Source organism: Martes martes (assembly GCF_963455335.1).
Source record: "Martes martes genome assembly, chromosome: 8".
In the NCBI taxonomy this organism is placed as follows: Eukaryota; Metazoa; Chordata; class Mammalia; order Carnivora; family Mustelidae; genus Martes; species Martes martes.
Genome location: NC_137895.1, coordinates 22,149,762 through 22,162,723, shown reverse-complemented (window position 1 = coordinate 22,162,723; position 12,962 = coordinate 22,149,762). Strand labels below are relative to the sequence as shown.

At 38.3% G+C, this 12,962-nt stretch overlaps 1 protein-coding gene across 10 annotated transcripts in view; it reads right to left on the bottom strand.

The window, feature by feature from the left end:
- ANKS1B (ankyrin repeat and sterile alpha motif domain containing 1B) overlaps positions 1-12,962 on the bottom strand; it is a gene marked incomplete at its 5' end in the record, with an annotated part of 1,134,786 nt that overhangs the window by 368,025 nt on the left and 753,799 nt on the right. For 9 of the 10 annotated variants that reach the window (XM_080810753.1, XM_080810755.1, XM_080810756.1 and 6 more), the window contains one exon: positions 11,906-12,012. In XM_080810753.1, the coding sequence (XP_080666879.1) occupies positions 11,906-12,012 (107 nt within the window). Of the gene's footprint in view, positions 1-11,905; positions 12,110-12,962 lie in introns of those variants that run through there. The other variant, XM_080810754.1, reaches the window with a different exon arrangement.

The window sequence follows — 12,962 nt, the reverse complement described above, 5'->3', positions numbered from 1 at the left end:
GATGTTGAAAAAGGTTCATTGTATCAAGGCCTGAGTGTATTGATTTGAAGAGCAAGCCAGTGAGTGTAGGCATTTCTTTGGAGAAGCTTTGTTGTGAAGGCAAGAAGAGAATCCAGAATAGACATAGGATTAAGGGAGGGTTTTGAAAAAAATTAAGTTATATCTGAGCTTGTTCAGAGATTGTAGAAAAGAAGGCTTACCCAATGTTACACCATTTATGCTAGAACTAGGAGAGAATTTATTTAGTCTCCTGGATTGAGATAATATATGCATAATAGTTTAAATACTATAAAGTGCAATAGGAATTTAATATGGTATTTTCATTTATAGCACATCATAATTAATTATCAGGAAGTAAGTGGATTATGTTTTTTGACTGCATAACATACCCTCCATTCCATTACCCCCCCAAAGGAATCTCATTATTATTTATCCAGCAGTTCTTAATTGATTGGATGATTGAATGATTGCGTTTTTAAATGATTGATATGAATGATCTTCTGCTTGCTCCCCCCCCCCCTTTTTTAAAGGAGTGGGGGATTTCTAGAGTAGATGTTGACCAGCCTGTATTTTCTGTTCACTTGTTCTGAGCTAGCAGATAACTGGATGGGTTACATAGTTATAGGCCTGATGAATACTAAGTTCCCAGCTCTTCTTTACAGGATTATTCCTTCCTGATGAAAGAGTGTAAAATATAACTCTTGTCAAACAAAATTGAGATACTCTAGATTCTAGGCCTGTTATTACCAGAGCTCCTTCAAAACTCTGGAAGGAGAAACCCAATTCTTCTTGCCAACCATTTAAACAGACATTGGCTTATAAACGCAAGATGTTCCACAATGCTTTGGATATGAATCCTAATCATCCTTGCTCAGTCTGACAGAAGGTAAAAGTTTAACAATATGAAATTTAATTCTGTGGACTCAAGGGGCAGAAATCAATGACCTGATATTCAGAGGCCTTTGTTAATTATTCATTGTATTTTTCTTTTCTCCTAATATGCCTCTATAACATCTAAGTAGAGTCATAGGGGCTCTTGTTTCTCAAACCCTCTTACATCATATGCTTTTAAATGAATGGATAGTTTCCAATGTCTATGATATGCATGGTACATTCTTAGATTAGAAAGTCTGGGATGAAGTCAGAAAAAGGTATGCAATGACCTGGAAGGTATTATTTCTGTGTCTCTTTAAGCTTGAGTTTTCTGGAGGATAATAATACATAGCAATTCATAATGACAACTCATTACACTTTAGAAAAGATTATATGGAAGGGCAAATCATGTCTCCCATGAAAACTACTCCTATTCAATGTGGTGTCTCCTGTATGCATGGAATGACTTCCACTTGATGGTCTCATAGTCTGAGGACACACTTGACTTGGAGGTGTGTGTTTTTTTATAACAGTGTGTATAGTGGGAAGTTTCTTAAGTATGGACTTCCTAATCTCTGCATGAGGCAAGGTTTTTCTTCTCTCTCATAACTCTTCTTGGTACTCTGAATCATCCCTCAAAGAACAAGGAATGCTTATGCTACTTTGTTTGTTCAGAGCCCATACCTTTCTCACCTCTGTTATGTTGCCTGAGCAAATCTTACTGAAAATTTTTTTCCCTTTGGACTCAGATTGACCTTGGCTTGAAGCTTGAGTGTGTTGGGCAAGATACATGGTCTCTCTCTAAGTTTTGTAATTGGTAAAACTGGAATAGTAATACATACTTCATAACATTTGTGGGAGAGGTAAATATAATGTATGTAAAAATATATATAACAAGTTTTTATTAAACAGTAGTTATTTTATTAAATTGGTTATATTGGGCTCTGCTACCAAATAGTTATCAAACATAAGGATGGCAAACAAATGAATATTTCCTGTAAATGTGATTTATTGAGGGGCCAGCAGAGCTGAAAAGTAAAATGGAAAGACCGTAAGGCTAGAGAGGTAGGAAGTTCTCAGTTCTGGCCTTGCTGCTTCTCATACTAACCAGCATCACGACCTTGTATACAATTACCCACGCGTGCGAAACTGGAAGCTATCAGGGAGACTGCATTTATCATTGATGAAAGAATAACATCAGATTCTTTCAACATTTTAAATCTCATGTAAACCTCAAGTAGATTGAGTTTAATTCAATTAATCAAATATTTAGTGTGTGTGACCATTATGGACTGTGCTTAGCAACAAGAGGGATAATAAAGGATACTCTTGTACACACATTTATTAAGGACTGCTATGGGCTGAACTGTATTCCTCCTAAATTCATATGTTGAAGTCCTAACCCCCAGTACCTCAGAATGGTGCCTTTATTTGGGGAAAAGGTCTTTACAGAGGTAATCGAGTTAAAAATTAGGTCATTAGGGTGGGCTCTAATCCAAGATGACTGGGGTCCTTATAAGAAGAGGAAATTTGGACACAGACACACACACACAGAGAAAATGATGTGAAAATACAAGGAGAAGACTATGGGCACGTGAAGGCCTAGAACAGATCGTCCCCTCACAACCCTCAGAGGAACCAGTCTTGCCAACTCCTTGATCTTGGACTTCTGGCCTCCAGAACTATGACAATAAATTTCTGTTGCTTGCACCACACAGTTTGTGGCCCTTTGTTATGGCAGTCCTAGCAAAGAATACAAGGACCTATTATATGCTAGGAAAATAGTACTGAACAAAACACTGTTCTTTTTCTCAGGGGAAGGAGTAAAGTAGAGAAGCAGATAATTCAGCCTTGTGTGATAAGACTACTCCAGTAAAGGTGTGTATAGGGCGCCATGGGAGACCAGTGAAGGACAGTTGAGTAATACCACAACAGAATTTGTAAAAGGCTCCCCCAACAAGGAACCTCTGAGCTGGGATTTTTGAAGTAAGAGTTACCCAGGCTAAGGATGAGTGCAGGAAGGGAATGTTCTGGGCAGAGAACAGTGTGTACAAGACATAGGGTGTGCAAAGACATGGATTTGTGATTAAGCATGGCATGGTTGTAGAACTATAATAATTCAACATGGCCAGAGCGTAAGAGGGGTGAAAGATGAACCTGGAGAGGTGAGCAGGGTCCAGACCAGTAGAAGGCAGCTCCACAGAGGAGATGGGTGGGGAGTGGCTAGAGGAATGGGTCTTTCTTGAATAGGCAGTTTGGAATAAACAAACTAGGTTAGGTAGGAGGGGAATTATGAAAAAAGGAAAGGTATATATTTGGCAGTGAGTGTGCCAGTGTGATTAGAGCAGAGGCCCTCTTGAGAAGTAGTGGGGATGAGGTAGAAAATTAGAAGTAGGATAAAGAAGTTGCTCAAAGGACCAGAAGTATGACAAACTGGGAGTGCTTCAGAGGAAGTGCCAGCGTCCTAGTCAATGTCTGCAATTTAACAGGGGCTCTCTAAGCATTTGCTGAGTGAGTGGTGGGAGGAAGGATGAAATAATGTGGTTGTAGTGAGTTGAGCAGGGACCTTTGATCAAAGAGGTTTGGTTTTGAAATCCAGGTGGTGCTAGGCAATTTTTTAAAACCTTGTTGAGTTTCATTTATGAATATATAATAATAATATAATAATAATTCTCTTCATTTATAAATATAGGGATACTAATACTAACAGCGATACGGTGAGGATTATTTGGGATACTTTATATGAAACTGAATTGAATTTTAAATCCATCCAATCAGTGTTTATCAGAAACTACTATGTGTCAGGCACTGCACTAAGCTTTAGGAATACAGAGATAAGTAAGACCCGATCTCTGCTTCTAAAGGAACTCACTTTCTAGGGCAGGAGACAGACATCTGAACATATAATTGTAATGCAATATAACAGAGATTAGCACAGGGTTAAGGGTCGGGTTCCAGGGGTGCACAGAGACAAAGTGATTACACCTGCCAGATGCCAGGGTGGTATAAGGAAATACTTCCTCGAGGAAGTGATGCTTAAGCTGAATCATGAACAGTGCTGCACAATTAGGTGGAGAAGGAAGAAAAAGGAATTCCAAAGAGAGTGAAAAACAGGCTCCCTTTGCAGCTGTGTTTTTCTAGTTCCTATGCCTGCGCAGTGCTCTTGCTGAAAATATACTCCCATCTGATTGGCTCCAGCAAAAACACCCTCTCCAGCTCTTATGAGACTCCTGAAGGCTGCCTCTTGCTCTGAATATCCTCAGCTATTGACCAGGTTCTCTTTAAACCGAAAAGGCCTTCGGTAACCTTGCTGTAGCCACCTGCCAGATTCCTTCACTCCCTTCTCTTTCCTTCTCTCTTTTCTTCCTTTCCTTCATCCTTATTTGCCCTTTTCCTTCCTCCTTTCATCAAACATTTACTGTGTCTACATGTGTAAGCCATGAGTTGTCCTTGGAGATATAGAGGGTCAAAACATATTTCTAACTCTCAAAGAGTTAAAAATTATCCAGTGTGTGGGCAGCAAACAATGGCTCTTTCACCAAATCTGCTTGCTTTTGTAAATAAAGTTTTATCGGAACACAACCACGTATGTTATTTACATATTGCCTATGGCCACTGTCATACTACAACAGCATGTTGAATAGTTGCAACAGAGACCACTTTCAAGGCTTAATAATATTTACTATCTGGCCCTTGAGAGAACAAATTTACTGACCCTTGTTCTACTATTTGGGTGTGGGAGAAGTGATGGGAGTAGGTGGGCAAGTAAATAAGTAATATGACACAGTAAAATCAGTAGTAAGATAGGGAACTCCAGAAGAAGGGTTCTTGACCCATACTTGGAGGGCAGGGGAAGAAGAGGCAGCTAAAAGAAGTGACAACTAGACTAAGAACTAAAGGATAAAGAGGAGTTAAGAGGGGGAAGGAAGGTCATTCTTGGCAGAGAGCAGCATGTGCAAAAGGCCAGGCAATGAAAGATAAATACACAGTTCTCTAGAACTGTGAAGACAGAAAATGGTAACAGAAGAGGCTGAAAAATAAATTGGGGCTGGGAAGGTCAGAAAGGATCCCGAATACGAAAGCCATATTAAGGATTTTGGAAACATAATCTTCCACAGGTAATTGAGAATCACTGCAATATTTTAAGCAGAGTAGTGCTAAGGCAAACATGTGCTTTAGAAAGAACACTCTAGCTGTGGTAATACTTAACATTTTTGGGCATTTGTTCTATGCCAAGTCTTTGCTAAATGCTTTGCATGCCAAAACGTATACGGAAATGTTTATTGAGTAGTTGGGCTGCAGTGGAAGCCAGGTCAAAAGAGGTTGAGTAGGACAGCTACGGATCCATGAGAACTAACAATCTCCCTAATGGATGGACGGGTAGAGCACCACGCACATTTAGCGGGAGGAGGAGAATCAGAGAACAGGATGATTGGAAAGGACAGTGTAATGTCACAGAACCCCAATAAATATCAATAGGGGTGTGAAAATCAATAAGGAGTGAGGGCTGAAAATGAGACATTGTAAAGAGGGCAAGAGAAACGAAGTGAGAAGAAAGGGGGCTGGGGTTTGGCAAGAAGCAGGTCACAGCTGATTTCAAAGAGAACAATTTTAGCAGAAGAGCCGGGAAGCAGACAGAATCGTAGGGGTTAAGGAGGTGACTAGAAGTGAGAAAATGGAGGTCATTGAGAGATCTGTCTTTTAAAAGAAGCAACAAATTTGATCATGGCTGGATTTCTTTTTTTTTTTTTTTAACTTTTTAAAAAAAATATTTATTTATTTGACAGAGAGAGAGAGATCACAAGTAGGCAGAGAGGCAGGCAGAGAGAGAGGGGGAAGCAAATGCCCCGCTGAGCAGAAAGCCAGATGTGGGACTCAATCCCAGGACCCCGAGATTGTGACCTGAGCCGAAGGCAGAGGTCCAACCCACTGAGCCACCCAGGCACCCCAATCGTGGCTGGATTTCTTAAAATTAGTCCATAATTCAGCAGTATGAATAAGTTTTCTGATTCATGAAGCAAATTCCTCTTCCCAAATATCTGGTCATTTAAAGCAATACTGGAGATGAAGTTATGCAAATATGCTGGATGACTAAATTAAAGGCCAATTCATGTGAGCATGAGTTAGTAATGGAAGTTGTAGTACTGCATTATTAGAAAATGGGGCAGCTTATTTTAATGCTTAAAAATGTAACTGGAGTAACTTCCAGATGGAAGAAAAGGCCTCTTCACTATCACCAGATTAAAACTGCAGCTAATGTTTTTTCTGAAAGCTATTCTTCTGAGATGGTCATCCCTGAACATGCCCTCATTTCTGACTTTGCGCTGCACAAGCAATCAGTGTCCTTCCAAGGCTAATGAGGTCTACAAGAACAATTAACAGCTCTGCCAGCACCAATATTGCACCCTGCAACTTGAAAGAGCTCAAAATATTAAATAACAAGTCCAAAGAACATTTCTCCTAGATCCCTCATTAGATTGATTTTACAGATGAGTAAACCAAATCATAGAGAAGGAAGACAGTGGAAATGAGAAGTCTTACTTGAGTTCTGTCTCACACTACTGTGAGGCTGTTGCCTATTACATTTGTAATTAAGCTGTTTACCAGATAAAGAATGACTCCCTCCTGGCGTTGACTTTTGGATGCCAACAGATTTTAAATGCCTATAGTTGAAATATATATTTTTTTATCATTGTTGTTGCAGAAGTGCATGTGTAATGACTGGACTGAGTTTGTAAAATGACAGCAGCACATTCATTATAAAGCCACCCACTTCAGGGCCTAGAGTGTTTCAGGAACAGGATGGTGTGGGGAATGTGGCAGGTATTTTTTCTCTTGGACCTTTAAATCTCAGTAACTTTATAAAATTTTCTCAAGTCATTTTGAAATAAGAAATCATCTCAGAGGTTATTAGGCTTACCCTTTAGGGACAATTTATTTTCCTGCTTCACAAGTTTAACTTCTTTCTTGGGTCATGATATGTTGCTAAGACACTTAAAAGGTCATTTTATCAGGTCAACTGTAAATTGTGCTCTTATTACAGAAAAGTTATATAAAAGAGGAAAAGAAACGTAAGTACATTTGCATGTAAAATGCACCACAAAAATGGAAAAGAAATTTTCAACTAAATACTTATAAGATCAATCTTCCTTAAATCTTTTGTTCAAATGGAAGACTTTCAAGAGCTCTGTGGCTCCACTCTTCAGTATCACTCTGACCTTCAACAAGTTCTTTATGAATGCTACCCATCCAAGTGTACAAAATGCCAAATCAAATAGGGCTCCTGGAATAACTTTATTTTTTTACTCTGTAAAGGCTGCATTTTGGGCATCTTAATATTGGTCAAAGCATCCTAAGCCAAGCTAGATGGCAACTGCTAGAAACACAGGAAATGCTAAAAAAAAAAAAAAAAAAAATGAGTTGGCATAATTTCATTCTTCCCCCCTTTTGATTAGAGTTTACAAATATAACTGTCAGCTAGTTATCCTGGGCGAGGCTATGAGTCAGTCCTCCTCCGATAATAAAAACTTCTTAATTCAGTTTTTGGACCATAAATTTACCATAACACTGTCAGTGTTTTGTTGTTATCAGTATCTTTACATTTCTTTACTCCCTGCTATGATAGATTTTATCTCTTCCATTGGTACTGAATTTGTTGCTGAAAAGAACAATTGTTAGTAAGTAATATGCTGAGGGGTGGTGATTATATAAAAGGATGAGGGGCAAGATCCCTGTGATAGAATGTATGTGTGTACCTGTGTGTGTGAGCTCATGAAGGCATGAGTGCCTAATGTGCATGCAAATAACCTGATAGACCTAAGAGCAACACTGTAACCTGTTAGAGGTCAAGAACCAGGTATTGTTCACTGTTACATTCTCAGTAATTAACAGTTTCTAGCACATATGAAATGTTTAAGGATAGTTTGCTGCATGAATGAGTGAAGGGTACTAATGTTCCAGGTTCCATGGGCAAAACAAGGCTTCCAATTTAAAAATGAGGTTGGATGGGGCACCTGGGTGGCTCAGTGGGTTAAGCCTCTGCCTTTGGCTCAGGTCATGATCTCAGGGTCCTGGGATAGAGCCCCACATGGGACTCTCTGCTCAGTGGGGAGCCTGCTTCCCCCCCTCTCTCTCTGCCTGCCCCTCTGCCTACTTGGGATCTCTGTCTGCCAAATAAATAAATAAATAAAATCTCTAAAAAAAATAAAATAAAAACGAGGTTGGAGATCCACCTGCAACAGTCTACTGTGCACCCAGTTGTTATGGGGTGATGTCTATGTACACAGATTTATGCTAGGAGTTGTGAGAAAGACCAGAGAATTGAATACACAATGTGGACTTGAAGAGTTTCTAGTCTAGTGGGAGAGACAAGATACATACGAGCAAAAACTTAACTTCTAATTCTAGAGAGTGAATAATGGCATGCCAAATGTGATTTTTCATACCGAATACAACCACTACATGAATGCAGAGAAAAGAGAGTCTCCAGAGGACTAGAGTCATTACGGAAAGCTACATAAACAAGGCAGGAATTGAGTCAGACATCTGAGGATTTAAAAAAAAAAAAGAGAGAGAGAGAGAGAGAGAGGGAAAGGAAAGGAAATAGCTGTCCAGGATGGGGAGAGGAGAGTACAAATGAGCAGTCATCAAGAGAAGAATAGATAGTTTGAGACTTAAAATTTAGGAAGCAGTCATCAGACTTGGAAAAAAGAGATGATGGTAGAAACATATATAATAAGGAAATAAAGAAGCACGTGGGTTTAGTATACTAAACACTTCATATCTAAACTCCTTGGTTAAAAAAAAAAAAAAAGTCATGTTGAAACATAGACATATTTTAGGACCTGGCAGCATCCCCAGAGGCTAGTGAGTAGCCCATGCCTCACTAGGAGGAGGCTGGCCATATATTACTTCGGGGGGGGGGGGGGGATGAACAGGTAAGCAGGGCTTGGATAAGTCTTCAGATGAAGAATTCTGTGTTGAAGGAGACTTGGATTGCAACATAAATCTAATTCTCCCAAAGTCTTAGGTGACCTGATGTAGTTTTGTAGTTATTCCTTATATTTTATCAATTTCCATTTATTATATATATTTAAGGGTACAGGAAAGTCAGAAGAGTGTATACAAATATCAGCAAACCAAGACCAGGTACATAAAGAATACATTTGGAATTCTGATTTTCAGATACTGAAAAAAAAATTCACACAGCAGTAAAATCAAGGATAAATATTAAGAGCCTAAAGGGGAAGCAATAATTGATAGATAAACAAAAAAATAAATGAAGGTCTTACTTTTCTAATCTCTCTAAGAACTGATGTAAGAAATCTTTATTAAAGTTAATCACAGCGCTGTGGATAAATCATCCATATATTGTATTTATGTGTGAGAATATGTAGAACAGAGTTAGTAAAAAATTTTTTAAAGCTTCCAATAAATACTTTGAAAGTCACTTATATGGATCCTTTAAAACATTCATTAGTGGAATATTGATTAAATCAAAAATTAACTCTTGAGAATGTTTCCTAAATAAAGTATATCTATGCATGGATGTAAAATGAAGTTTCAAGCAACATTAATTATATCCTTTTGATGTCTCTACTGTCTTGTTCTAAAAAGCTAATAAGACCTGCACTACATCACAGTTAATGGGAGTGTGGTGCTTGTTGCTTAGGCAACAGGATGAATAAATGCAGGTCAGAATGTGCTTCAAGAAAAATAAAAGCTAGAATATGATACCGAGTGGAGACTAAGTAGGTCTAAAAGATTTTTCATCCCATTAATAAAATCTGTTTCTTAAAGTGGGCTGATCATATTAGTGTACTTTAACGAAATTCATAATTAAATAAATCAGATTATGGAAATCAATAAATAATTTTTATAAAGGTAGAAACTAATTTTTATGATACTAGTAGCAAATAAATAGTGTAGAGAAGCATATAAAGCAATAATTAATGACGCTATTTTATGGTTTGCTCAATTTTCATAATTAACTCCTCTGAATGATGATTCAAAGTTTGTTTCTTTTTTAATTAATTTTGTCTCATGAAGAAAGTATTTGATTGACTCATCTGAATTAACTTTGTTTTCTCATTTTCTGGAAAATCATACATAAAACTTAGAACTATAAAAGTAAAGACAATAATCTATGGAGAAGCTCAGACCTCGGTTTCGTCACATATACCCAGGATTTTTGCCTCCCAGATACATTTTGGAGTACTTATACATAATTCATCCTTGAATGTTGTTTAACGATCTCGAGATGCTTATTTTAAAACTGTTTGATTAACCTTTCAGTTTCTGGCTTTCAAAAAGTGGTTATATTTGCTCAAATGTGTCCAACATTCAGGGGAAAATTATGTTGAATTAAAATATTTGGAAGTAGCCAAATAGTCTAGAGAATCCAAAGAACTACCTAGCTTCTCATGGGACCAGAATAAATTTGGACAAGGGTTTGAGGAGTGAGAATGAGAAAGTCTTATCTCAGGCAGAGACAGAGGGAAAGAATAAAGACATCAAGATGTGCAGTAAATATAAATAGCCATGAAAAGATTTTCATTCTGTTTGATAGTTCCCCGAATTCTTAGTGTTCTCTGTTTAGAGTCCTAAGTCTGTCCTAAATCTGTTCAGTGTCCTAACACTGTCATAGCAACTGAAGAAATTTCACTTTTTTCCTATTTCAATACCCACGATATCTTATCTGTCTAATCAGTGACAGTTCTCTTCAACAGGAGAAAGATAACAGTAACTGCATATCCCATTATTAAAAAAACATATCCGTAAAGAGTTCTATGTATACGGTTACTTAGGGCTCATATGTCTTACTACATCTATGTAGCTTTTTTCAAAAGCTCATGGAGCATACACTTTTTAGGAAAAGAGGCAGAAGTTTAACAATTTGACTAATTTTTAAATCCGTAACAGTCAAGTCAAGCTTGGAGAAAAATAATTTTAAATGGAAATTAAAAAAAAAAAAACAAAAACCTAAGTAGCTCTCATATTTTGTTATCTATTCTAGCATTAATAAGCTTCACGTGTCTGCCCCAGCATTTTATTTAAAAATAGCTATTAATTATTTTCTGCAAGCCATTTGTGTGTTACATGCTTATATTATGCAGCTCTCTCTAAATTTAGGGATCAGTAATATGTGTGATGAGAACTTAAAAGCAAGGAAAGGTAATAAGGACTGTGACGTAGCTTAACAAGGGAAACTGATGAGCACAGAGGGAGGTATGTGAATGATTAGAAAGCTGTATTATGGGTCTGCACATCTCCCCACCCTCCTTCCTCACCTATATTCATCACAGGGAGAAGTTTGCACACACCGGGTTTAGACTGCATGCAGACCAGTATTCGGAAGTACATGAATGTACTTAGTCCATCAGCCTCCCTTTCTAAATACTGACAGGTAGTTGATGGAAACGTTTGTTTCTTTTATCTGAAGTAATAAATAACACTTCAGTGCTCTTCAATCAGCATGTGTAAGTAAGTGAATGTTCTCCATAATTGACCATCTGAAGCAGTTTGCTAACAAACTAAAGGTCTTCCACATAATTTAAACTGCTTATCGAACAATTATCAGGAAAAAAAAAATAATCCTCACACCGTAAACATAACAAATTGTCTAATTAATCACTAAATGCTGATGCTCAAATGAAAGATGTTTTAGGAATCTAGAATTAACTGAAGAGTACTATAATCTAACTGGGTATTCTGAGATGACAAATTTATAAAAATCACACAAAGAATGACAGGGAGAATATAAATGTTAATCTTCCTTCACTGCCTATAAATAGTACTCTCACCGGTTCATTCACATAATACATATGTATATGGATGCCTATAGATCTCATTTTTCAGCAAGTGTCTATATGCACACAGTAAGTTCCATCCTAAGGGCATCCGATTTTCTGATGCAGTTACATATATAAATTGACCGGTTTTGGTGCAAATCAGGCTGCCTCTGAGCCGTGTAAGACACATAAGAAGCAAAGACAGACAAAAGGCAGCTCCGTGGACACAGAGAGCATCTTACCATAAACTGTACATTGTCAAATCCATTAGCCATCAGGTGGTTCTCGTACTGAGGTAGCCCAATGCTTTCCAACCATTGTCCCACTGTTTGGACGGGGCATCTGGGTCCTGTAAGAGGATGAAGAGGGAAGCGTTTAAGCAGGGAGTAGCCGTCCACTGGGTAATAGCGGTAGTCCTGGGCTGAGAGGTGGCATTGCCACATCATGCTCCTGGGAAAGTTGCTATCAAAGGAGCCCGCCAGCTTGACAGATTAATGTTCTCAGCGAGAGAGCAAAGTCAGAAGTAAAACATAGTTTGCCAGGCACGCTGTGGAGTATGACTTGATCCTAGCTCCACATTTCTTACATATTAATCTTTACTACCGACCAGTACGTCATACAGCCCCCAAAACCAGGCAGCAGAAGAAGGCATATCAAGCTGTCAGCTTAGGCTGGTCTGCGTTCTATGTGATTGTTGGAGTACTCCACAATGAGCAATGCACGGCCAGCAGCCAGAATTCTTTTTATCAAGTACTCCTACACTCATCAGTATGCAGCTCCATGCTCCGTGCTCCCCCTCGCTCGCTCCCCTTCATTACCCAGCCCAGGCTACACCTCGCATTTTCAATAATAGCCATCAGATAAGGCAGATTTTTTTTTTTTTGTCTGCAAGCTGTAAGCCTGCTGCTGCTGCTTCCTCCTACACACCCATCCAAGCGTCAATCCTGAATGATGAGAGCAGTCAAAACAAATGCAGAAAATAGCAGGATTCAAAAGCAAACCAAAGTGCTTAAATCTCAATTGAATCTTCATACTGGTTATACGTTACAGGGCTATTTGTTGTGGAATTTTACGTTTCAAAAGACACCAGGAAATGCAAAGCTTTAACTATAGCTTATAGCGGAGCTCACTACAGGTTTCCTTTTTCCTCTCCTTTTCTTCTCTTCCCTTCTTTTCTAACTGCAGCACAGATAAATGTTTCCGATCTAAAGCTTTGCAGGGTTTGGGGAATAATTATTCTCTTCCTTTAACATGCTGTATGAAAATGAACCTCTCTGAAATATTTTTTTCCCCTTCTGA